This window comes from Brachycentrus maculatus, unplaced genomic scaffold (genome assembly GCF_059751285.1).
Source record: "Brachycentrus maculatus isolate JH-2025_06_01 unplaced genomic scaffold, ASM5975128v1 h1tg000054l, whole genome shotgun sequence".
NCBI classification, from domain to species: Eukaryota; Metazoa; Arthropoda; class Insecta; order Trichoptera; family Brachycentridae; genus Brachycentrus; species Brachycentrus maculatus.
Window position 1 is genome coordinate 1,063,447 of NW_028280808.1, and position 26,575 is coordinate 1,090,021.

The 26,575-nt window shown below is 34.7% G+C and overlaps 1 protein-coding gene across 2 annotated transcripts; it reads left to right on the forward strand.

The window, feature by feature from the left end:
- The first annotated feature begins 1,631 nt into the window (after positions 1-1,631).
- Positions 1,632-26,549, forward strand: Zir (dedicator of cytokinesis). 2 transcript variants are annotated; one of them, XM_088278018.1, is made up of 37 exons: positions 1,632-1,802; positions 2,006-2,081; positions 2,858-3,018; positions 3,672-3,888; positions 4,518-4,852; positions 5,813-6,092; positions 6,358-6,544; positions 7,503-7,702; positions 8,033-8,213; positions 8,298-8,452; positions 8,878-8,996; positions 9,484-9,640; positions 9,732-9,920; positions 10,516-10,619; positions 10,700-10,868; positions 12,059-12,245; positions 12,914-13,073; positions 14,228-14,555; positions 15,806-15,982; positions 17,351-17,460; positions 18,448-18,629; positions 18,718-18,797; positions 18,882-19,058; positions 19,367-19,493; positions 20,119-20,342; positions 21,311-21,445; positions 21,535-21,687; positions 22,300-22,458; positions 22,723-22,899; positions 23,373-23,604; positions 24,256-24,385; positions 24,479-24,650; positions 24,799-24,979; positions 25,067-25,260; positions 25,691-25,896; positions 26,033-26,179; positions 26,289-26,549. In XM_088278018.1, exons 1-37 carry the CDS (start codon positions 1,762-1,764, stop codon positions 26,326-26,328), a joined length of 6,249 nt encoding a protein of 2,082 aa, XP_088134144.1. In that variant the 5' UTR covers positions 1,632-1,761; the 3' UTR covers positions 26,329-26,549. The 2 variants fall into 2 exon arrangements, with proteins under 2 accessions (XP_088134144.1, XP_088134145.1); XM_088278019.1 differs by having other exon boundaries at positions 15,806-15,886.
- Positions 26,550-26,575: the final 26 nt, after the last annotated feature.

Below are 26,575 nucleotides of genomic sequence, written 5' to 3' on the forward strand. Positions count from 1 at the left end.
AAATTCTTGGGGTTTCAAAATAAATGGGAGTGATTTTTATCATTCAATGATTTATATTTTACCCTAGACCGGTACCTGAAGCGCTGGACTGCTCACCTTGTATTCGTGAGATAAACGATCAAGTTATTTATTTATCGCAGTGCCCTACGCACCATGGCTGTGCACTTATGGATCAAAAGTAGAATACTAATTTGCCTTCAGATTAGTTAATCGGTAAAATTATTATAATTATTTTCTCTTTTTTATTGTAACGCTTGTTTGACATTTTTTGACGCCCATATCGCTCACTCCTTTCAAGAACGTCATAAATCAAAAAACTTGATTTTTCAGGAGAACGTTTTTAAAGTTTAAAAATATAATACAATGTATTAAAAATTAATATCAAGCCACTTATTGAACTTTTTACTGTGCAAAAGATCTTTTTAGGTAAAACCTGAAGGTTGTTTCTCCATTTGAAAAATATTTAGTATATTTAAAAAATAATGAAACAATGCCTTTTCATCGAAATACAAAAACAATATTTTCTCCCCTGTATCGGGTAAATATTAAGTTAAAAATATGCCGCTTTTTTGGGATAACGTACATTTTCTGGGCATTCTGAAAACATGCACAACTGAAAATTGACGATTTTTGATTTATGACGTTCTTGAAAGGAGTGAGCGATATGTATTTTACATTTAGGTATACTAAAAACTCGAAAGTGTCTTCCAGAAAATTTCATTATGATGGAATGCATTTACCAATTTCAATCACTTCAAAATAAGTATTACGCTATTATGTTCAATAAGTTTACCGTAAGATAAGACTACTTTGAGAAAAGCAGTAGTCCTACTTTGAACGAAGTGCATTTTTTCAGGTTAGCGATATTAAAAACGGTATTTAGGTACCTACTTACATAAATAAAAATCATCGCTCAATTTTAACGCTTAATTTGATCTACAACAAGCGCGAGTCAGGTGTTATGTAATTGTTCCTTTTGTATTACCTACTTAGAATGATAAATCTGTGAATGAACTGTGATGCACCGACTGATGTAATAAAAAAGTGATTAATGAGATTTTAACAATGGTGCCTATAAAAAATAATCAAAAAATAATTAGAAAATCCAAAATTGGTTTTAATAAAATTATTACCTAATGCCCCAATTTGTGCTGTATTATTAATTACTTGCACGATTTGAGTAATTTTCTAACCTACTTTTAAATTGAAGTGCTCTTCATTTTTAACATAAAAAGTTCATATCTACCACACATACATACCTATTTATTTAAATTCACAATTTGTGAAAGTAACATATTGATATTAGCAAAATTGCCTACTATTTTTTAATTTTGTTTAATAATCTTCATAATTCTTTTTATTTTGACCATAGATCCGTTGACAATATAACCAAATTTCTGCGAAAAATTTGCATGAAAATATGTCCGAGGTTATGGTTGCCATTTATAATAGTTATGGTCAACTTTGCAGCTTAGACCTAGTTTTATAATAAAGTTTAAAAAAAAACTGTAAGAATCCAACTGGTAAATAAACGGTTTGAAAAACGTCAGATAAGCTTTTTGTATTGCCATCTATGAAAAAAAACTTTTAACTGAATCTGTAAACAACTAGTAAGACTCGTGGCTAACTTCATTCTAGTAAACAATTTTGACATTACTTATGTGCGAAAACAGACTGTCTGTCTGACTAATTTGTCGCGATTCTGTAACGCGTATTCGCTATGATATTTTCAGTGGAATAGTTATTTTAAGTGAATTCAATATGTTAGCCGCACAAAAGTCGTTTTCTCAAAAGCTCACAGGGTAAAGTATACATTTTGTCTGCCTCGCCCAAGTTCATCAAACCTGCATTGCGGGAGGCAATGAAAGATGTTTATGTATGCATGTCGGATACAAAAAGCATGATGATTTATTATTTCGACACACAATTGTTCATGATAAAACTTATTACGGATGTTGCATCTTCATTTGAAAACAATTTATTTCATTAATTGTTTACATTGTAGCTCTCACGGAGCGGAAGTGAGGAGAACAGTATCCTTCCAGACTAAATCTGGCAGCATATCCGGATGTTCTTCTTCGGTAAGTTTTTACTATTGGTTTTATTCTAATAAGTAAAGCATACACGTAAGGCTACTAGACCATCATTTCCTTTGGTATAATTTTGTGCAACAGACAAAATGGAACCAATGTTAATATTATGTTTGTATTGAAGTTCCAAAACTTTTCTGTTTGACATTTATATATTACTTTTGTGAAACAAATCAGAGATACAAAGTGTTTTCATTATGCATTTTAATGCATAGTAGAAACATGTATATCCCCATTTGGTTTTATTAAAACATTTTAATTTAAAGTGTTATTATTTAAATGCTTCTTGTTTTGAAAAATGCAAAATTTCAATTGCACAATATTTGTATTTTCGGTCTTCAAATGTCCATGTTTTAAGAAAGTATAAAACTTCTATGGAATATCACTAGTATAAACTCTCCAAAATAGTGCCTTCAGCCGTTATTTTCAGTATAAGTAAACTACTATACAAAGCTAATAGACTGACTGATTTTTGCAAAAAAGGTGTCATTCTTTTTGTTCCAATCTAAAAGTTTTTCCGAGTATAATTCCTTCTCCATACATTTATTAATATATGTAAATCTGTACAGAAGTTAAATAAAATAATAAATTAATAATTGCATGTAATAAAAATTCCATTATAAAAATATTGCCTGTAACAAAAATAAAGTAGGCACCTACTCATACTAATTTACCCTTTGCTAAGTCTTTGTATTGATTATTTAAACATTCTACACATGTGCGGTGTTATTTACCCAAGATTTACATTGTTTTATTCTTGTGTTCAGATGTCTCTAAGCGACATGGTGGAGCCCCCTGACTGGGAGGAGCTGTCCGCACGTCTGGTGACAGACCGGGACCCGCTGTCCTACCCGTCCCACGACCTCGAGGTAAACATCGTACCCCGGAGAATCAGGACCATCAAACATGTCATGCCTGAGGAAGATTTGTGAGTTACTCATGCTCTACTTACTTTTAGTTCATAAGCCACTTACAGCTCTAGCTATATTCTCCAACCAACTATGATGCAACAAATTTAATCCCAGTCTAAGTACAGTGGCCTTCTTCCTTTCTCATCTAATTTTAAACACTATTCCCTGACTTTTTTCCACCTCTCTTAGCTGATATGAGTCAACCCACTTCAGCTTCTTTTTGAAAAATATTCTTTAACCCTTATTTGCGCCTAACAGTGCATAGGGCACTTCATTGTATTGACGCAGTGTTATCTTAATCGTTACTTACATGAAGGCAAGGTGATCACTCCTGCGCTTCAAGGACCAGTCCAGGGTAATATTAATTAAATATTAGATTGTAAAATCACCAATATTTATTTTCACCCCCCCCCTGGGAATCAAACCCAGGACCTCCGCCACGGTAACTAAACACACTCATATATATTAGTTTCAGCCTTTTATAAACATATTTCATGCTTAATAGTCAGTTGACCTAACATGTGATTTATATTACAGTTATCGATTCTGGATTACTTAACCGGCAATGCAAACAAAATTGGCTATAATTTGAAGTAATATGGTTTTCAATCTTGGGTGGTGAAGAATGGTGCATATTACATGTATGAAATATGCATCTTGATCATTTCAGGTGTGATGTTCCACTGCATGTCCGAGAGTGTGTACGCTGCCATACTTCGGACTGGATAGCAGTAGACTATCACTACCGCAACTTCTCAGGGTCTACTGTCTCCCGGGAGAGACTCAACGAGAGACATGCCCTAATGCAGGGTATCCCCAGGCAGGACTATGAGGTCGACATCGACCCACAGCTTGTATCTACCCCCAGTGAGGAACTGACACTACAGGTTTGTGCTCACATGCAAACGTGCTTTTAACCAGTTCCGTGACTAGCCCAAGCGTAACTTGGGCAAGGAGTTTGTATTGCATTTGACGAGCCTGAGCACTGCTCAGGTAAATCGTATTCCGACTTATCAGTCCTGCTTTACCCGAGTCAAATATTGACCCATTCGTTTTTATTAAATAACTTATTAAAGAAGAAGAAGAAGAGCGGTGTTCGGACAGTCTTGTTTCGACTTGTAGGTGACAATTTCTAGCACCGACAAATTTTCTCGCCAAAATTCAACTGTTAAGTGGTTGAAAAAAAACTGTATCTATATAGGAGAGCCAAATCCCCATACATAAATGAGAATGAAATTTTAGACTGTGGATTGATACTTTTTTCTCTACCAGATCATTTTAGTCTTACGATTTCTCATCAAGGTTCTTAAAGGACCTAATCTTAAAGGGATTGATACTTTTTCTTACAGGTCTCATGAGTTCTAATCCAGGGTTCAATTTCCAGAAGGAATCACCATTAAAATGTAGGGTTTATACTAAATATTTAAAGTGTGTCCAAGTATTTGTTCATAATAAACTTCATCGATGTTGAGTTACATCCAATATTTGTGTATTTACAATGATTTGAGCATTACAGGGTTACTCGCAACCGTCCAGCGGCCGGCAATCGGTGTCATCCATCTCGTCGGCGTCCTCCTGCAACGACACACTGACCCCGCGCGGGTCCTGGGCCAGCCTGGACCTGCGCAGCTCCTCGTCGGACCCGCTGCTGCCGGACCTGCTGGAGCGGCGGCCCCCGGAGCAGCTGGACCAGCTCAACGAGGCGCGCCGCATGGACGGGCGCAAGGGCGGCCTGCTGGGCCTGTACGCCGGCGCGCAGGGCGAGGAGGACTGCGTGGAGAGGCGCGTGCAGGCACACCCGCCCGCCGAAATAATTGGACACCGGATTCTCGTCAAGTGCCTGCAGCTGAGGTACACATTTTTTTTTCTAATAACTTTTTTTATTGCTTTAATATATTTTTTTATTTATACTTTTTTTCTACTCTTAGATACTTTTTATTTGCTGAAAAACATTAATTCATTATTTTTTAACATTCATATTTTTGTATTAAATATTAAATCAAACACTGATATTTTGAGTCTACTATATTTTGTGAAAATCAATTTTGTGACAATTGTTTCGCCTAGTTATGGCATTTTCAAACAAATGTTTGATTTTTAACATTTAATACATAAATTAAAATGGAGTTCTACAAATTAAACGCCAAATCTATAAATAACATTCATATTGTCGGCCTATGTGGTGTAAAGGTAGCGTGTTTACCTACTGTGCTGGAGGTCCCGGGTTTGATTCCCAGGGGGGGGTTGAAAATAAATATTAGTGATTTTACACTCAAATATTTATTTGATATTACCCTGGACTAGTCCCTGAAGCGCAGGAGTGATCACCTTGCCTTCATGTGAAAGAGCATTTATTACGGATAAGGGTTAGAAAAAGAAGAAGAATACAATATCAACAACATTTAACTTAACAGATGTTTAAAATATATGAATATTAAAATATATTTTTGTTTTTAACATATATTAGAAAGTAACATTAAACCATAGTCAATAACAATGTAACTAAAAGGAATAAAATACAAAATAGCAATACAGGTTTCGATGAAGGGAATAATACTTAACACATTGTTGTCGGGTGGTTTTTTCATTAACCTCGACCCTAATAAAACTCAGACAGTCTTGTTTCATTGTGCCGCCTGACCCTCAGTATACTAATCACAAGTAACCGCAAACCCAATTCCCATCTGTACAATGTTTTTTAGCGACTCTTGCGCTCTACCAAAAGTACTCTCTGCCAACAGAATGTAAAAGGTGCCTTTAAGCTTTTCCTGCAAACAATGTGTTAATAAAATCATTTCTTGAACATTCTAGACTTGACCTTGAAGTGGAGCCGATATTCGCCTCAATGGCCCTATACGATGCGAAGGAGAGAAAGAAAGTATCGGAGAACTTCTACTTCGACATGAACTCCGAGTCCATTAAGCAGATGCTGGCGTCCCACATTCCCAAGTGCGATGTGTCCACCTTGAGTCGGAGTGCCGTGTATGACATCACGCACCCCACCGCCGACCTGTTCCTGGTCATCCGCCTCGAGAAGGTGCTGCAGGGAGATATCACCGAGTGTGTGGAGCCGTATATTAAGGAAGACAAAGTAAATACTTTTCTTTATAAACATATTTCTATATAAACATGGAGAAGACAGATCTCCTGGCTCCGAAATATATATGAGATTGGATGGAGATTGGGACTGTTGAGGCACTGTTTAAAGCTGCCCAAGACAAGAAAAATTGCTCTTAAGTTAAGTTAAGATAGTTGACATCAGGGGGACCCGACATGACACGAACACAAGATATAAACACAACTTTTTCCCCTATTTTTAAGAAATAAACCTCTATAATATTTTTCTTGTTTTTTAGAATAGAGACAAGGTGAAAGCAGGCGCTATAGCGGCTTGTGAACGTCTCGGGAAGTACCGTATGCCATTTGCCTGGACTGCAATTTACCTGATGGGTGTCATCAATGGATCCAATAGCCTGGAGAGGGAGCTATCGACAGGATCTGATCGGGACTCCATTACCTCTACGTCGCAAAGCAATAGCCTCGGTATGTTAAACTTCAAATGTATTGGGATTGGTACCAAAAAAAAAAAACACTGTATATCAAACGCAACATCTTTAAATCTTAGACCACCAATTTTAATATATTTTCTTATCTAACCCCCATGCGCACTGAATGGTGCAGAGGGCCCTGCATCGCATCTAATTTTTAATCACCTGAAAGCAAAGTCAATCTTTCGCTTCAGGTCCAATTCAGTGTTACATTAAATAAATACATGTTAGAGTTAATAATCACTTATAAATATAAGTTTTGACTCCCTTAAAAATCGATCCCAGGATTCCAGCATGATAGCAAAACTCGCAAAATACTGAAGAGACTTACCATATTCTTCATATATCTAGTAATAATAATTTATGTATGAGGAGATGCATTAACGTGGAAGAGACGAAGAATGTTTGCAAAGACAGAGTGGTGTGGCGTTCTATTCTCTCTGCCTACCCCTGTGGCGAAGCGGCGTGATGGTTAGTTAGTTATAATAATTTTAAAAAATAAAATCAATGGAAGAAAACTCATTGATTTGAAATTCATTAAATTTCCTAATATATTACATATACATATTATATTAAGAAATGTATTGCATAATTCATACACATATTTAAAAAATCATACACATATTTAAGCAATCTTTAAATACAATTATTATTTATAATTAGATATAAAGATTGCTTAAATATGTGATTATTTCACAAATTGTTCCCTTTTATTTTACATAGCTCAACTATTGACATTTTCTATTGCTCTTTCCTTAAGGTTTTCTGGAAAATAACCAGATTTCCACTTTTGGGTAGCGATACGTATATATAATATACATACTCATGTATTTTTTTGTGTTGTGGGCTGCAAAAATCAACAGGGAAATGGTGTTTTCAAAGATTGTTTATTTATGATTCGTTACTTGATTATCAGCCAGCAAATATTTAGTTGTGATTCGTCTGGTTGTCAGATCGCAAGACCTCGACGGGCAGCCTAGAGCAGTTGCGTCGTGCAGGGTCGGGGGGCGCGGGCGGGTCCCTGTGCCGGCGTGGTTCGCTGGAGCGGCGCGCCCTGCATGCGCAGCATCAGGACAAGTCCCACGAGGACCTGGCGCACAGCCTCGCCACCTTCAAACCCATCACCATCACAGTCTCCAACTTCTTCAAGCAGGTTAGTGAACTTGGCAGTGTTGATTGACAGTTTGTTTCTTTAAAAAGATATTTGCACAATACAATTTTGTCCAAAATTATTCAGGAAAAGTAGTTAATTACATGCCTTTTGAAATTTCATTTGCTTTATGCAAATAAACAATTTTTAAATGGACATATTAAAAGAAATAAGCTTAATATCTAAATGAGACCTACTTTATTTCAATCTTTAAAGTAAGTAAGTTTTAAGTTCCTTGTGTTATCTAGTGAGAACTTTTTTTTACTTGTATCCATCATTATTTTGAGGTAATTTCTTTACAATTCTGTTACACATTATTTACGAATATTACAGGAGAGTGACAAACTCCGAGACGAGGACTTGTACAAATTTCTCCAAGAATTGAAACGGCCCTCTTCAGTAATGAAAAAATTAAAAAACATTACTGGTGTCCTAAAATTGGATATTTCTCCTTGCTCGGAAGATATCGATAACGGCCTCACTCCAGAACTGGCGAGACTACAACCATATGCGGGTGAGATTTCCATTGTGCATCAATCACAATAAGACTGAGATGACAAGAATTTACCTCTAATATCAATATGGTTTTTTTTTTCAGAAAACGCGAACAAACCTTGCAAAGAAATTCTTCCATTTCCTTTACTTCCGATGATGGTACCGCACTATCAGTACAGAAATCTACTTTACATTTACCCAAAAGACCTTAATTTTGCTGCGTTTACATCAAGAACAGGATCAGCAAGAAATATAGCTGTAAATATTACTTCAAATTTCCATTCTATAGTAAAAATTCATTAATTCGAATTTATTTAAAAAATTAACTTACTTTATTGATTTTTTTCTAAAACTTTGAATAATTCAACAACAACAAAAAATATGAATTTGACAAAAATAATTCATTTCAGCAATTGATTCGGCGGTCACTTTTTGGTAATACCTATCCATTTTTAACTTAAGTTTTACTTATTAATTACCAATATTTACTATGGTATTTACCAAGTAACTCGAGTAAAAAGAAAATCACTTGATGTTTGAAATAAGAGCAAGAATCTTTAAAAAATCAAATAATAAAATAAATAATCTTGATAATTAAGACTTGATTTTTTTAATAAAAAATTCCCATTTCAATGACAAAACTTCATTCTCAAATTTATTATCATTTTATGATCGTTGTTCAGGTTCGCATACAGCTAATGTCTGGTGAAGACCAATCCCAAGCACTCAATGCCATATTCGGTCGAAGCTCTTGTTTAGAATTTACTTCGGAGGCATTCACTACAGTTACCTACCATAACAAGTTAGTACATATTTTATGAATAGTTTTCTTTTTCCCCTTATACATATCTAAGTATCTTTGTCCGAATAATCTTTGTCCGCCTCCGTAGTGTAATGGTCAGCATGCTCGGCTACCGTTCTGGAGGTCCCGGGTTCGATTCCCAGGGGGGTTAAAGTAATATAAGTGATTTTTTCACTCTAAAATATATTCAATATTACACTGGACTGATCACCTTTCCTTCATGTGTAAATGATCGAGATAACACTGCGTTTATATGAAGCAGTGCCCTATGCACCATTGGGGTGCGGTAAGGGTTTTATTATTATTAACATATCTAAGAGCAAAATATACTTAATCAGATTGCTAAAGGGTTTCAATTTGATTCAATATTAAACATGTCAGTATTTATCTTTTTTTCTTCTCATTTGTGTAGTATCTTTTTCATATCATTTTGATCTGATTTTTTCCCCATAATTCTTTTGAAGTCTCTCATTCAATTTTATTACAGATGTCCATCATTTTACGATGAAATAAAAATAAAACTCCCGGCAAATTTGGGTGATCATCATCACCTCCTTTTCACATTCTATCACATCTCTTGCCAACGGAAACCTGTTGCCGCGCCTGAACTTGAAAAAACTATTGAAACTCCCGTCGGTTACTCGGTAAACGCAGATATATATTTAATCAATTAAAAACATTAATTTTAATTTACTAAAGATTGATTAATTTTTTATATTTGTTTTGTTTTTTCAGTGGTTGCCGATGTGTCGTTCCGGTAGATTGACAACTGGAGAATACAATCTCCCCGTGATGCTGGAGACTCCTCCATCGAACTATTCTTTCATCTTCCCGGAAGTTCTTCTACCGGGCACTAAGTGGATTGATAATCACCGTGCTATATTCACCATCTCTCTCGAACCCATCTCATCAGTTAATCCGATGGTACTAATTCTTTATGCTGTTAAATCTCACCATTTCAATAATATTATCGTACTCTTTACTTTCCAATTTACTTTTTATACAAAACTTTTCATGCTTGGAAAAAGGGATTTCATCCAAAGCTTTTGTTATTTTGTGAACGAAATGTTAACTGCTTTATTTTTATGTTTTTTTTTTATCACAAATATAGAACTAAAATTTGGTTATTTATTTAAAGAGCTTACACAGTTTTTAAGTAATCCTGTTTATTTTTCATTATTTATCGAAGAATTCCCAATAAATTCGAACATAATTTGTCAAGTGGTAACGGAGAGCTCAATTGGGTTGTTTATCTTATGTAACACTAACAAGGGGAAACACGCGAGCAGTGCTTAGGTTGGCACGATACGACATATGCGCCGTCTGCGAACACTACTCGTTCAAAAGCATGAAGTGGTCAATTAACAGCCTTAATTTGTACATGAAAAAAGTGTTTTTTTTTTTTGATTTCTTCAATTTCAAATAAAGATATTTTACTATATATTTTGTTATTCATTAATATATATGGTATATTGTATCTACACATCTCTGAAGAACCATTTTTGACCCTTATTTTTAGGATTCTCACATGGAGCGTTTTATAATGGCCTGCGAAGCCGTACAAGAAGGTATTATACCTCCACGTATTGGCCTCAGTAATATGGAAGCGGAATTAAGAAACAGGTACCTTGAACAACGAATACGTAAACTTTCCATTGCCCTTCTCATATCCCAAATTCTAATATTCTTTCGTCATGTTTCAGCATTATCGACCTTCCTAACTCTGGAATAGAGCCTCTTGTGAAAAGTTTGCCAGTCGTGTTGGACAAACTGATTTTGTTACTCGTGATGCCACCATTCCTTAACGGACAACAGCTTAACATAGCTCAAGATGTCTTCTGCTGCCTCTCGCAAATCTTTAAAAATTTAACGGTAAGATCATTTTGTTTTGTGAATTAATTTTTATATCAAACACAGATTTTTTGAAATACAACTTAGTAGACTCAAAAAATCTGTGTTTGTTTTAAAAATTAATTCATCAATTAAAATGGAGTTCTACAAATTGATTGCCAAATCGATAAATAGATCATTTTGTGTTAATTTCCATGGATATTTATTCTCTCTTATAATGTATTTATTAAAACATTGTAGCTAAAAAACATATTTGTGTATACATACTATAAGTTTCATTAATTTTATAAATAATCTATGCTTAATGTGTATTTGTTAATGCTCTGAACTTGATAATGACGAGTACACTAAAAACAAAATAATTCAAATTTTGCCGTAATAAAAAAAAATACAAAATTCTTGACCCTCCCCATGATTTTTTCAAACAAAACGTCAAAAATAAAATAATATTTTTTTTTTAAATTGCCTGAATTTTGTCAGAAAAAAATCATATAAATAGGAACAATTTCAATAGATAGCAGAAATATCTAAAAAAAAATATCAACTTATCCTTTAATTAATTTTTCTTTTTAAAGAGTATAATTTGAATAGCCTTTATTATTAACAGTGGGTACATATCTAAACTTTAAAAAAATGCTAAATCGCTACTGGCAAATACCGTCAGGTTGAAATTTTATTTAAATATTTTTTTAAAAAGATAAACAAGCATTGGAAAGATAACACCAATAACACAAATCGCTCACTCCTTTCAAGAACGTAAATCAAAAATTGTCAATTTCCAGTTGTACATGTTTTCGGAATGCCCAGAAAATGTACTATATCCCAGCAAAAGCGGCATATTTTTAACTTAATATTTACCCGCTACAGGGCAAAAAGTGTTGTTTTTGCATTTTGAAGAAAAGGTATTGTTTAAGTATTTTTTGAAATATACTAAATATTTTTCAAATGGAGAAAAAACATTCATGTTTTACCTAAAAAGATCTGTTGCACAGTAAAAAGTTTAATAAGTGGCTTGATATTCATTTTTAATACATTGTATTATATTGCTAAACTTTAAAAACGTTCTACTGAAAAATCAAGTTTTTTGATTTATGACGTTCTTGAAAGGAGTGAGCGAAATGTAATATTTTTCTCTTTTACAATATTTTGTATGATGATCTACACAAACCAACGGCTATTCACATGTTACAGAAACTTAATTTGTTTTTCAGAGTATGAGCGAAGGGAGTATGTGCGACTCTCACGGGCGCAGTCCGCTGTTGGGTTCCTACATCCAGTACCAGTGCCTGATACCTCGATCTCCCTCCACATCTCGCTCCCACTCCCACCCTTCCCACACCAACTCTTCCATGCAGCCTCATCTGCTCTCCACCTTGCAGATTGCCAGACACAAATCAGGTATGCGTGCAATATTCAATTCATTTTTATTTTCTATATATCGTAGTCATACAAGAGAAAGTGACCTAGTGCATTTGTTTATAAAAATGTGATCATTGACTATTTGATATCTTACTAGCTTAATATTGCCCTGATAAAAATTCCCAAAGGATTTAAAACTTGGAAGTATAATAAATTGACTTGTTAAAAACGACTAAGTGCATTGATGTTTATTTTCTTGCCATGAAAAAGTGACTTAAATGGCCCTCCTGAACATTTTACGTTTTGTTAGTTGGTCACTTTCTCCTGTACGACTACAATATAATAATGCAGCATAATTTTTAGATATTTACTTAAAAGAAAATCCGCAATATAAAAATTCACATAGATTTTTTAAAAATACTCAGTACTAAGTAATAATATTCTAATGTTTCTCACTTTATAAAACTTATTTGGTAATATTGTTTTTTTTTTAAACATATGGATAGGTATGTCATCAACTGAGAGTATTCTCGTTATTCTAGGACTTGCTATTCATGATCTTTTCTTGAAACATACCTTCCACAAATACTGAGGGAACCCCTATCAAACTCAACAATTCGTTTAAAAAAAATTTGAACTTCATTGTCATTAATGGTATTTAACTTGTATTTAGGTATCAACTTTATTATTCATTGTAATTATTCTAGGCGAAATGTTTGAATGGTGCACCAACCTAGCGGCAAACAGCAATACCGGAACTACCAACCCCACCGTCGGATCGACCTGTAAAGTATTGCACGAGGAACTGTCTCTTCAGTGGGTGGTGGCCAGTGGTACCACCAGAGAACTGGCTATGCAGAACTCTTGGTAATGGGGATTAATACATTGACAATTTGGTTTATATTATTTTTTGACATCTCATCAAAGATGAAGAAGAATATGGAAGTCTGGGCATTTACGGGGCTGACGACCGTCATAGACTGGTTTAAGTGATCACTTTACACACGTGCAACATTCACCAATTCTACCCATTATTGACAACCACACTACTCAAATTCTTGGAAGTTCTATATATATGAACCGATTTTGAAACATTATTCTTGAATTACTAGAACTTCACTAGAGACATCTATCGGTGAAATGAAAAGAAGCTTTTTACTAAGCAGAAACTCTTTAATTAGTATGTGAGGTCCAAATCCTGGATTATAATCACACACATGAGAAACGCCAGAAGATATCATTTTTATTTTTATTATTTAAGCTTATAATTTGACCAGATAATTTATTTACAACATTTTGAGTGTGTCCAAATACTTGTTCACAAAATCTGGATTATCTCCGATTACAGGAGTTATTTTAATATTAAATAATAATGAAAATCATGAAAATATCAGTGCCACTAAAAAAATAATAAAAATTGCTGATTATCTGGTAAACGGTACTTTAACAATTTCCCATGCTTTTTGTATGATACATACTTGTGTGTAACAATGTTGTACACATAAACTTCCCTAGTTTACCCAAATTTGATATAATTTTCCGCATTAAGCCCATTTTTTTTCCTTTATGGACTCATGCACATTAGTAATGTCAAAGTTATACAAGCTATTACGAGTACAGGTATCCAACCCTGAGAGCCCTAGCCATTACTGCTATTCTCCTTTTCCTACTGTTCTTCTTCCATTTTATTCTTATATAGAAGTAATATCCCCCACCCTGATGTCCTTCACTTATGTTGTTTGTATCCCATTAAATATTTTCCACCATCCCTAAACATATAGAGCGCAGGACCTTGCAACTTAACATAAATATCAAGTTAATGCCTTGTCAATCATATGGACCATTGGATGCAGACAAGGGTTAAATAATAAAATAAAAACAACATTCAAAATAGTTCTTCAGCATCAACTATATCAAAATATATGATAATTTAAATAATTCACTGATGTAAAGGGATTGCAGTATGTATCTAGCAATAGTAATATGTAATGATTATTTTAATGTTAGATGTCTCTCCCTAGGACGTTGTTTGAGCTGATGATAAAATCCATGGTAGAGCAGCTCTGGTGGAACGGAACACTGGAAGCTCCGAGGAAGACGAGGTTCTCGGACCAGTTCATGGACGACATCACAACGCTGGTGAACAACATCACCTCGGAGATTATATCCCGATATGGCAAGGATGCCAAGTTGACCCAGTCTCTGAACAACAGCTTGGCCTTCTTCCTCTTTGACCTGCTCAGTATTGTGGATAGAGGATTTGTGTTCGGACTCATAAGAACTTACTACAAACAAATGTCAGCCAAAATAGCTTCCTTACCCGATGCAGTTTCACTGATTCATTACAAGGTGAGATTCTTTTTTTTAATTTCAAATTATTTCTTTTTTTTTGTTTTTTAAACTGCATTTTAGCATCTTACCCTCATATTATATGTACCTTTTTTTAATGTTCTAAATATATCTAGAAAGATAGCATATTGTCGTAACCATAGTATTATTTGTTCATATGTAATGATCATTTTGATTTTAAGGGTTCATCGTAAAGTAAAGAAAACAAATAAAATGACGTGACAAATATTTCAATGATTCTGAATCATGTATTTAAATTTCAAAAAAAGTTTAACACCTTCAACTAGACTGTTTGAGCAATATTATAATACATATATTGATTAATTATAATATTCCTCAAAAATGTAAGGTTGAATACAACATTTTAATTTACAGTTGAATTTTCAAATGATTAAAGCAAATATTTATAAAGACCAAATTTTTATAATATACGCATTTAATTTATTGTATTGTATCCTTAATAAAGTACGATAAAAAAATATTTAGTATAAGTTCCTCTCCAAGCACAAAAGTTTACTTTTTTGGAAAGACACAGCGTAACAAAATCAATAAGGTACTTTTGTAATTGATTTGTGGAACCAATTTGTCATTCTTCTGTATCCAATTATGGATATTGATATGTTGTTTGCTCGAGCAATGATTGAATAAGGTCAATCATCACAATCCCTGCCCTTACGAGGCAAAACATACTTTATAATTTTCTTCACAACCCCAATGCACCTAAACATGTACCTTGCTGAAAATTTTATATACCCCTCAGATCATGGTCACTTCGCTCTTCCCAAGAAAAAACACTTTCCACATCATTCTTCAGTTATTCCTTCTCTGTCCAAGCGGCCAGACTATGGAATGAATTACGTCTCCTTCACCTTCTCTAATAACTTTTAAGAAACGTCTGAGACATTACTATCTATCATTAGAATCCCAACTGTCCATCAAACCTCCTCCTTTAGTTTTTCTCTCTACCTCCTTTCATAAACTCCATTTTTCCTTTGCCTTCCTTATTATCATCAATTTGTAATTTATGTTTTTTTTTCATGTTCAAGTACCCTCTGATTGCAAACAGCTATTTATGGTATCAAACGTTTTGACCAATATCACTAGTCTGTTTTTGATGATATTGGTTTTTAGCAATATCTTCCAACGTACTTATTTCTTTTATGTAAATGAAGTTTAAATAAATAAAACATTCCCAAACAGGATAGAGCGAGGTATGTTTTGATGCGTATTCAGTGTTTGTACAATTCCAGGTGGACTTCCTGCGCATCGTGTGTTCGCACGAGCACTACATATCACTGAACCTGCCGTGCGGGACCCCCTACACCGGACCTGTAAGTCCGTCCAGCCCCTCCCCCTCCACCCACTCCTCCCACTCCACCCACTCTGCCTACTCGACGCACAGTCACTCCTCCAATGTCTCGTGTCAGGTGAGCAAACCCCCTACCCACTATACTACTCTACACTGTGCCAACCCCCGCCCTCGCTCTTACTAGAAAGGACCCAAACATGTATGTCTATGTACACGTGTGCTGGTTAGTTTCAAAAACCCCAAAATAGGTTTTTTTCTATATGCAGATAAAAAATTAACACATCTTATGAGGGAGGCGAGTTTAACAGTCCTCGGTCCACCAATATCCATTTGCGGAAGACCGTAATCACAATCTAAACTTTTAAAAAATGCTAAATCGCTATTGGCAAATACCATCAGGTTGAAATGCAAGTTTGCTACTGAAATATTTTTTTAAAAAGCTATAAAAGCATTGGAAAGATAACACCAATAACACAATTTTTTCTATATGCAGATAAAAAATTAACACTTCTTATGAGGGAGGCGAGTTAAACAGTCCTCGGTCCACCAATCTCCATATGCGGAAGACCGTAATCACAATAACTGTAGCGGGAGACTTTTTTTTATATTGTGATATTTAAGAATAGAAATTTTCTCGGATCAAAGTTCAGATGAAATCCACTACATTATGGACAAAAATATCTCTCAAAATATGTATGTACTTAACTCAAACCATTTTGGGGTTTTTTGACAGTGACCATTTGCGCATTAGCATGCATTGTTTACATCAAATCATCATCAAACTTAACACTAACTGTTTGTGTGTAAAACATTCCAGAGCCAATTCACTCATTTGATTAATACATTCTTTTTCATTATTTTAAAGGCCGATGTAAATTGTGAAATAACACCATATTTTAACAAAGAATTTGACATTGATATCTCAACATATTTGAAGAAGCACATTGAATATGGAAGGCTGTCAGATCATAAAACCCGTAAAAACCCACACTTTCATATTCTTATCTCAATATGCTTTTTCACCTGTGTTGAGGTTAACAATATCCTGATTTTAAAAAAATAACTTCTAAAGAAGATGCATTTCATAATTTATAGAAAAATTATTTGAATATACTAAAAATATTGTAAATTTTATTTTGATATTGCCCACAGGCAGTTTTGGCGAATAACTGTATTTATATGCTTCTAACCTGCTCTTAACTTGTCATAACAATCAATTTCATATATATACTTGCATATAATATTCAAATACATAACTATTATAAATTTGAAATTGAAACTAATTTAAAATTGCATTTTTGATGATAAAAATAATATTCATTGAATCCATCCATCATGGCAGTCTTTAAAATACTCGAGTCTAAAATTAAATGCATCGCACCATCATTTGTGATCATCATTTATCATGTCCTCATTTCATTTTTGCATGGTAACATCCCCGGTCCACATGACAACCCAAATAATTTATGAATATTTTCTATTTCAGTTGAGTGGTGGAGATCGGGGTTGCTTCTCCGAGTTGAGTCGAGAATATAGACTTCAGCATTTCCTCGTCGGTCTACTTTTGTCCGAGCTCTCGGCTGTTCTTGATATTCAGTAAGTTTATCTCTTAATATTATTTTTTGACATCTCATCAAAGATGAAGAAGAATATGGAAGTCTGGGCATTTACGGGGCTTACGACCGTCATAGGCTGGTTTGAGTGATCACTTTACACACGTGTAACATTCACCAATTCTACCCATTATTGACAACCACACTACTCAAATTCTTGGAAGTTCTATATATATGAACCAATTTAGAAACCTTGTTCATGAATCACTAAAACTTCACTAGAGACATCTATTGGTGAGATGTAAAGAAGCTTTTTATTAAGCAGAAACTCTTATATTAGTATGTGAGATCCGAATCCCGAATTATAATCACACACATGAGAAACGCCAGAAAATACCATTTTCATTTTTATTATTAAGCTTATAATTTGACCAGATAATTTATTTACAACATTTTGAGTGTGTCCAAATACTTGTTCACAAAATCTGGATTATCTCCAATTACAGAAGTTATTTTCATATTATTTTTTGACATCTCATCAAAGATGAAGAAGAATATGGAAGTCTGGGCATTTACGGGGCTTACGACGCTGACGTTACACGTGTGTAAAGTGATCACTCAAACCAGCCTATGACGGTCGTCAGCCCCGTAAATGCCCAGACTTCCATATTTTTCTTCATCTTGGATTAGATGTCAAAAATTAATATGAAAATAACTCCTGTAATTGGAGATAATCTAGAATTTGTGAACAAGTATTTGGACACAATCAAAATGTTGTAATGTTTTAATAGTAATTATAACATAAATGTGGAATTGTTAATTGGCTTTATTATTATTAATGTCACTATTTTTGTTAATGTTTATTTTTGTCAATGTAACTATTTTTTATTATTATATTTTTAAAATGTAAAGCTGTACAATTCCTGAACAAACAAAATAAATCAAATAAATAAATGTTTATCTTAATCCAAAATTAAGTTATGTAATTTAAGTGCATGCTGGATATAATGTGACGATTTCATTTTGACAGGAGTCCAAAATTACAAGGGATTGCGGTTTGTGCAGTATTGAATCTCTTGACGTCTCACGATTCTGACAGCAGATTTTCCCAACCTGAAGTAAAGGCCCGCGTAGCTGCTTTATACATTCCTCTTTTAGCCATAGTGATGGACACATACCCGCAGTTGTATCCAGGATTTCTCCAAGGAAAAGGTAGCCAAATTACAAGTAACATTGATAAAAATATCCACTTCTGATGGTATAAGTTCGTAAATCCATGTGTACATTTTTTTTTTTTTAGATCGGCTTCAATTGGGAGAGGATAATTTAAATATACTACCTTATTCTGGACTTCCATCTCCATCTGATGAGTATAAAAAGGTTTGTCTAAATTTTCTCATTTGATTAGTATGTAGTTTTGTATTTTTCGTGTGGTTCATAAATTCATTTTTAAATTTCTTTCAGACTCTCAGGGCACACCTCAACAGTGAAACTACAAGAAACCTGCTCATGTGCTTTTTGTGGGTACTAAAAAGTGTGGACAAGGCGGCAATAACAAGATGGTGTGGGGAATTGCAGCCAGGAAGGATTCATACGATGCTTCAAGTTCTTAGCCTTTGTTTTGCATGCTTCGAATACAAGGTTAGTTTTGTTGCTCAAAAAAAAAATATTGCCATATTAACCAGTTGCCAGTTTACCCCGAGCGTAACGCAGGCAAGGAGTTTGTGTTGCATTGATGAGTCGGAGTGCTGCTCGGGCAAATCGTATTCCAACTTGGTGATATTGATTTGCCCGCGCCAAATAAATTTATGTATTTGATTTTATTGACTAACCCGAGCAGTGTTCGGGTAGTCTAGTTTCGAGTTGTTTGATGATGATTTCCTGCAATGATGAATTTTCTTGCCAAAATTTTGTTTTTATAATAAAATTTTTTGTTGTTTTTTTCCTAGGGCAAGAAAGAAATTCAAAAATGCGCCCAGCAAAATGTTCGCAAAACAACTGATATCAAATCCAGATTGGAGGATGTCATTCTTGGGCAGGGATCAGCTCGCAGCGAAATGATGTTACGAAGAAAAGGTTCGTTTCGTTTAACATTTTGATTTAATCAAAAGCATTATACTTCAACATTTTGAGTGTGTCCAAATACTTGTTCACAAATCTGGGTTTTCTCCATTTAGGAGTTATTTTAACATTTGTTTTTACATCTCAACATAGATGAAGAAATATAAGTCTGGGTATTTACATGGCAAAGAAAGACGGAAGGAAGACAGTGGATGGGGACGGCGCAGGATCGGGAGGAGTGGAGGCGGAAGGGGGAGGCCTTTGTCCAGCAGTGGACCTCAACGGGCTGATATGATGATTTACATGGCTTACGACCTATGGGTAAAATGGTAAATGCAGGATATGACAGGTCATAAGCCCTGTAATTACCCAGACTTCCGTATTCTTTTTCATCTACGTTGCATTATAGTTGATTCAATTTCTTAAATTCCTACGATCGTTCAGATATTCTGATTTTTAATACTGTGTCATAAGGACTTCTTGCTGTTATTTTGCATCATGGCATAAATTATAAACATTTACAAATATGTAATTCTAAACACATAATAAATTTTATTTTCCTAATTGGGCTGATATTCAAAAAATATATATATTACAAAAAATATCTGTATAAGAAAATGTTTATTTCAAAATATTTCAGGTTGCCACAGCACCATGAGCGGAGAGAAGCGCGAGCGCTGGAGGAAGGAGCTGGTCCGAGGGGGCACTGCGCCCTCCCCGTCCCTCGCCAACACCTCTCTGACGTCCTCGCAGCCCGCCCCCGGCCCCTCCGCGCCCCCGCTTCTGCCCCCCGCCCATCTGGAGGGAGCACTCGCTGCCGACGTGTCTCTCACGGTCCTGCACACCTTAGAGACCATAGTCCAGGTAGGGTGATCTACTTTTATGTGATTTTAAATAATTTTTTCACTCTTATATTTATTCAATATTACCCTGGACGGTACCTGAACCGGCGAGCTGATCACCCTTCCTTCATGTATTGACAATCAAGATGACTCTATGTTTATATGATGCAGTGCCCTATGCACCATTGGGTGTGGATGAGGGTTTGAAGAATGAAAAAGATATAAATTATACTTACTTACTTCAGCCTTCTTCTTGTGTCTAGTGTTGAACAAAGGCCTCCCTCTTGGACTTCCACAGTTCTCTGTTGGATGTGACTTCTAGTGCAGGCCCGCCACTTTTTTAATGTTATGGGACCACCTTGTCTGGGGCCTACCCATGCTTCTGCGTCCTGTTCTAGGCCTCCAGTCAAGCATACGTGCCACATGACCTGCCCAGTTCCACTTTAGTTCTGCGATGCTTTGAGCCATTTCTGTTACCACTCATAAATTATCCAAAATTATTATTATTATCTCACTGCTGAATGCTGCAGTACAAAAACCACAAATTTAATTTGGCGTAAATAACCGTTTATAACTTTTTTTGAACATCTCAATATAGATGAAGAAGAATATGGAAGTCTGGGTATTTACAGGGATAATGAACTAGCATAGTTTAGTTAAGTGATCACTTTACACATGTAACATTCACCATTGTATAGATGATTAACAACCACCTTTCTCAAATTTTGGAATACTCCTACATACATCATTAATCTCATGACAATATATGAGAGTTCACTGGAGCTATCTATGGTCGGATGAGGAATGATTTTGTAAAAATATGTAAAAATAACTCCTAAGCGGAGAACTTAGATTTGTGAACAAGTATTTGGACAAATTCAAAACGTTGTGAACCTTTTATAAAACTATCGGCTTTTCATAAACAATTTTCACAAAAATGTTTTTAGGAAATTGTGCGCTGACATGATAATTGAATTTATTTGTTCCCAGGTTGCATCCGGTTGGGATTCCCATCATAGTCTTTTCGGTTTGGTGCTTCGAGTTCTGCTCCTGGGTTTGGCCAAGAACCAAAGTACCAACGTACTTCAGCACATGTTTGCTACGCAACGATCGCTGGTTTTCAAGGTTTGTATCCTGATATAAACAATTTAGTAAAATGGAAAAGCATTTTAGATTCACTTTTATTTTTACGAATTGTTTTTGCTTTTGCGCAGTTCCACTGGCTGGTATTTGACTCCGAGACAGAGCAGTGTGGGGAATTGTGTTTGGTGCTATTGCGACACTGTGGTGCTTTATGCGGAGCTGTTCGATCTCACGCCGCTGCCACACTTTATCTTCTCATGCGTCAGAACTATGAAATTGGAAATGTGAGTATTTGTAATTTATTAAAAATATAAATAATTTTTATTTACTCTCTCTCATCCGGTACTGGATTAATCTGTTAATGGGGAAAGTCCTTTTTTAATAACGCCACATACAATGGGCATTTTGGGCACAATGGGGACTTTTTCGTAAAGACAAAAGTTATTATGTCACGCTCACGTGACTTTTTTTGTTTTTAAGAAATAATACGTAATTTATAATTATTCCATCTTTTTATCAGCTTGAAATTAATTAAAAGACAATAATACATTTAAAAAAATATTTATTTATATACAAAAATGTAAAAGAAAAGTATAAAAAGAAAATTAAAAAGATTGCATAAAAAAATATATCCAAAATATGTTTTTGAAAAATAATGAATCTTATAAACAATTAGAAAGACAATGCAATATGTATTTTTGTTTTATTTATTAGATACATATGGAGAAGTTAACAATTGTTTCTATACGTCCTATCCATACTCCATACTGTTTACATTTGACGTACATAAAAGTTGTGTTCGGTTAACAGGTTAATATGGAGAGTAGAAAAAGATGACCGCTGTAATATGAAGTATATATAACCATCTTTAACATAATCTAAAATATTATTTTCAGAATTTTGCGCGAGTGAAGATGCAAGTAACAATGTCCCTCAGTTCACTGGTGGGAACGAGTGCAACGTTCAGTGAAGATTCACTTCGACGAGCTCTCAAAACTATACTTCTGTATGCGGAGCAAGATACCGACTTGCAGGACACTTCATTCCCTGAACAGGTCAATATCATATTTTTAATATTTAAAGCATTTTCTTGGTGGTTAGTCGTGTTTACTTTTTTTTTAATTTTAGTATATAACCATTGTAAGTATGAATAATGTTACGGTAGTGACGTGTAGTATTGTTTACATGCTGGTGTAGTGATTGTCCTGACGAAGAGATGGGTACGTCTTGTAACTGATAGTCAAAAATCTCAGTGAGTGGTTTTTTACGATTTGCTTTAAAGAGCTGAAAGACTTTAACTAACTTCCTTTCGTTTGCAGGTGAAAGATCTAGTATTCAACTTGCACATGATTCTGTCAGATACAGTGAAGATGAAGGAATTCCAGGAGGATCCTGAAATGCTACTCGACCTGATGCATCGCATAGCCAAGGGCTACCAAAATAGCCCAGATCTGAGACTCACGTGGCTGGCAAATATGGCACAAAAGCATATGGAGGTATGTGCATACTTTAGTTTACACATATTGATACATTACAGCAAATTCTAACTATAAAATATTTTATCAGAATATCATTACCCCCTAAACTACAACTAAGTTATACTGTAGCTTGAATAGAACTTAAATTGGTCTTCCATAATAATGCCAATTAGATTATTAATTATAGAAAATCAATCTTTATCATATCTTTCGTTAAGTTAAGAGTTATTTTAGTTTTAGTTTAGAGTATTTTTATTACAATGCCCACAGTTAAATTCTCAAATATTTTTAGCGAGAAATAATTTTTATGTTGATATCTTTTATATGTTATATATGGAGCCAGGAAGAAGATATGATATATCTTTTGTCTTCCTGAACCATTGAAGAACCCATTACTATATTGGCAGGTCTTATTTTCAAGAAGCAACATCATCCAACTGAGCAAAATGATTCCGTGTCACCGTTGACAAAACATAAATGTTTGATTGTAGCGCTCCAACCACACAGAGGCGGGCATGTGCCTGGTGCACAGCGCGGCCCTAGTGGCGGAGTACCTGGTGCTGCTGGGGGTGGGGGAGGGGGCGCGCCTGGGCGGGGGCGCCGTGTCGCTGCAGAAGGTGACACCCAACGCCCTGCACGAGAGCGCCGTGTCCGACGACGTGATGGCCCCCCGCAACGAGGGCATCTGCTTGGGCAAGGACTTCACCGAACAAGGACTTCAAGGTTTGCAATTTATATCCGGAATTTTTTCACATTTATCAGGATCCTCTCATCATTTTGAAATCTCAACATAGATGAAGAAGAATATGGAAGTACGGATATTTACAGGGCTTACGACCACATGCTGGTTTAAGTGATCACTTAATACACATTTCACATTCACTTTTCCTCCCACGATTGACAACCACACTACTCAAATTCCAAATTTATGCTTCAATTGACACCCTTCTTGTATATGCTACTTCTACAGCACCATCTCAGCTTTCCAAACTCAAAACACAGTAAGGGACATTTTTTTATAGTACGTTTTTTTTACATTTTTGGACTAAGTAGATTCTACAAGTCCAAAAATGTAAAAAAAAACGTACTACAAAAAATGTCCCTTACTGTGTTTTAAGTTCTGACAGCCGATCTATGGTTGTGTTGAGTAAAAAAATATTAACAGAGATCTATATAAAATGTATTCATGTTCTTCTTCATCTATGTTGGGATATCAATAAATAACGCCTAAATGGAGACAAACTCAGAATTTGTGAACAATTATTGTTATTAAAGCACCTTTAAGGTAGTATTATACCAAAATGGGGGAATACAAATTAATAAAATTTATTAATATTATTATTATAAATAATTTTATTCATGAAACGTTTACAGGTCTACTGGAACATGCAGCCAACTCCTTTCATACAGCTGGAATGTATGAAGCAATGAACGATGTTTATAAAGTTCTAATCCCTATCGCTGAGGTAAACAGGGACTACAAGAAGTTAGCCAATATACACGGGTAATTAATTTCTTTGCCTCTCAGTTATGCTTCAAAAGTACCATATTTCCAATAAAACACAATTCTACATATTTACTTTCAATGTTGTTATAGGAAATTAAATGAAGCTTACACTCGAATAGAACAGCTCAGCGGGAAACGTGTTTTCGGTACATATTTTAGAGTTGGTTTCTATGGCTCGAAATTCGGTGACTTGAATGGTGAAGAATTTATTTACAAAGAACCTACACTGACTAAACTACCAGAGATATTTAGCAGATTGGAAGTAAGTAAATTTAACCTAAATGTGTTAAATATGAAAAAAAAAGTAATACACAAAATAATAAATTTAAAAAAACAAAAAAACTATACTGCTACATTTGTTTTTTATTAGAAACTTGCTCTATATGACAATGATATGTTTTCAATTACAGAACTTCTACGGACAACGATTTGGCACAGAAAACATTCTCATTATAAAAGACTCCAATACGGTCGATACAGCAACTTTAGATCCAGATAAGGCGTACATACAAATAACATACGTGGAACCTTATTTTGAACCTTACGAATTGCGGTACAGACTGACCCACTTTGAGAAAAACTTTAACATCAGTAAGTGAATATAAATTATATCCTTAAATGTATACCATTTCAGAGTTAAATAAATATGTATTTATGTGTACTTTTTTTCTATATTAGAGCGTTTCATTTATGCTACACCATTCACTACAAGTGGCAGAGCTCATGGAGAATTAATTGATCAATGCAAACGCAAAACTATTTTAACAACGGCGCACCATTTCCCATACGTCAAGACAAGGATTCAGGTTGTGCAACGGACGCAGATTGTCCTCAGTCCAATAGAGGTTGCAATTGAGGATATTCAGAAAAAGGTATTTTGCGCTTTTAATGATTTTAAATTAAATATTTTCATTTTTGGAGTGGGAGATACTCACATTGACTTTAAGCTGAATGGAATTCTTGTATTGAAATAAAGAATGACACAACCGGGTATCTCTGACCTTAACTTTGGAATAAAATTTCTCTCATAATGAAAATTGTGTAAACTTAATAACCATACCATCTTACTATTGATAACTGATTCAGGTTTTATATTATTTTGTCTTACATTTCTCCCAACTTCAATTCTGGCTCTTTAGTTTTTAGAAAGGTACAAACTCCATGTTATCATGTTACTCACTACTTTTGATTGATTGAATAATGTTGCTTCCTAACAAGGAGTCTTCAAATGTACTAACTGCATATTTTTTTCTAAAGAAATGAATATGTAACTTTTAATTTTAATTTGTGTTGTTCTTTTAGATCAACGAATTGGCTGCTGCTACTAACCAAGATCCACCAGATACCAAGATGTTACAGATGGTTGTCCAGGGGTGCATAGGAACCACAGTCAATCAGGGCCCCATGGAGATGGCATTAGTCTTTCTGTCCGGAGTTGCAGATGGGACACAACCACCCACCAAGTTGACCAACAAATTGAGGCTATGTTTTAAAGATTTTTCCAAAAAGTAAGTAGAAAATAAATTCAGATCGATATTCATACTGCTAGCATTTTTATGCGCCATGTGTCATTAGAATTTCTTGATGTCTCAAGACTACTCATATTCATGTATTTAGTTTGTAAAATTGTCGAATAATGCGCAGGTGTCATGATGCCTTGAAGAAAAACAAAAATTTGATCGGGAATGATCAGAAGGAATACCAAAAGGAACTAGAAAAGAATTATCAGCATTTCACAGAGAGACTCGCTCCACTGATTCAAACCACTCCAGGTCACGTTACACACCTGAGGTAATGATTTTGTCAATAAAATTATGATTTATTGCTCATGCTAGCAAATACTAGTATAAAAAATTACCCAAAAAATTCATTAACGATAATTTGTATATTTTTATTGCAGCAACGGATCTATGAAAGCAGAGTGGCGGTACCACACTTGAATGAACCATTTATTTTCTCGGATTTCAGTCAAATAGTCGAGCAATCTTTAGATTTACAAAATTAAATTTTCTAGTTTATGTAATTTTTCTTATCACATTATTATATTTCACAGTACATAATTACTATGTATGTACTGAGCATGACCAAAGATTACCGATCGAGTCTTTGGATTTAATTGGAAAAAAGTCACTCGACCTCAATTCAAAGAATATAAAATAAATATTATCAAACATACTGACCCAGACG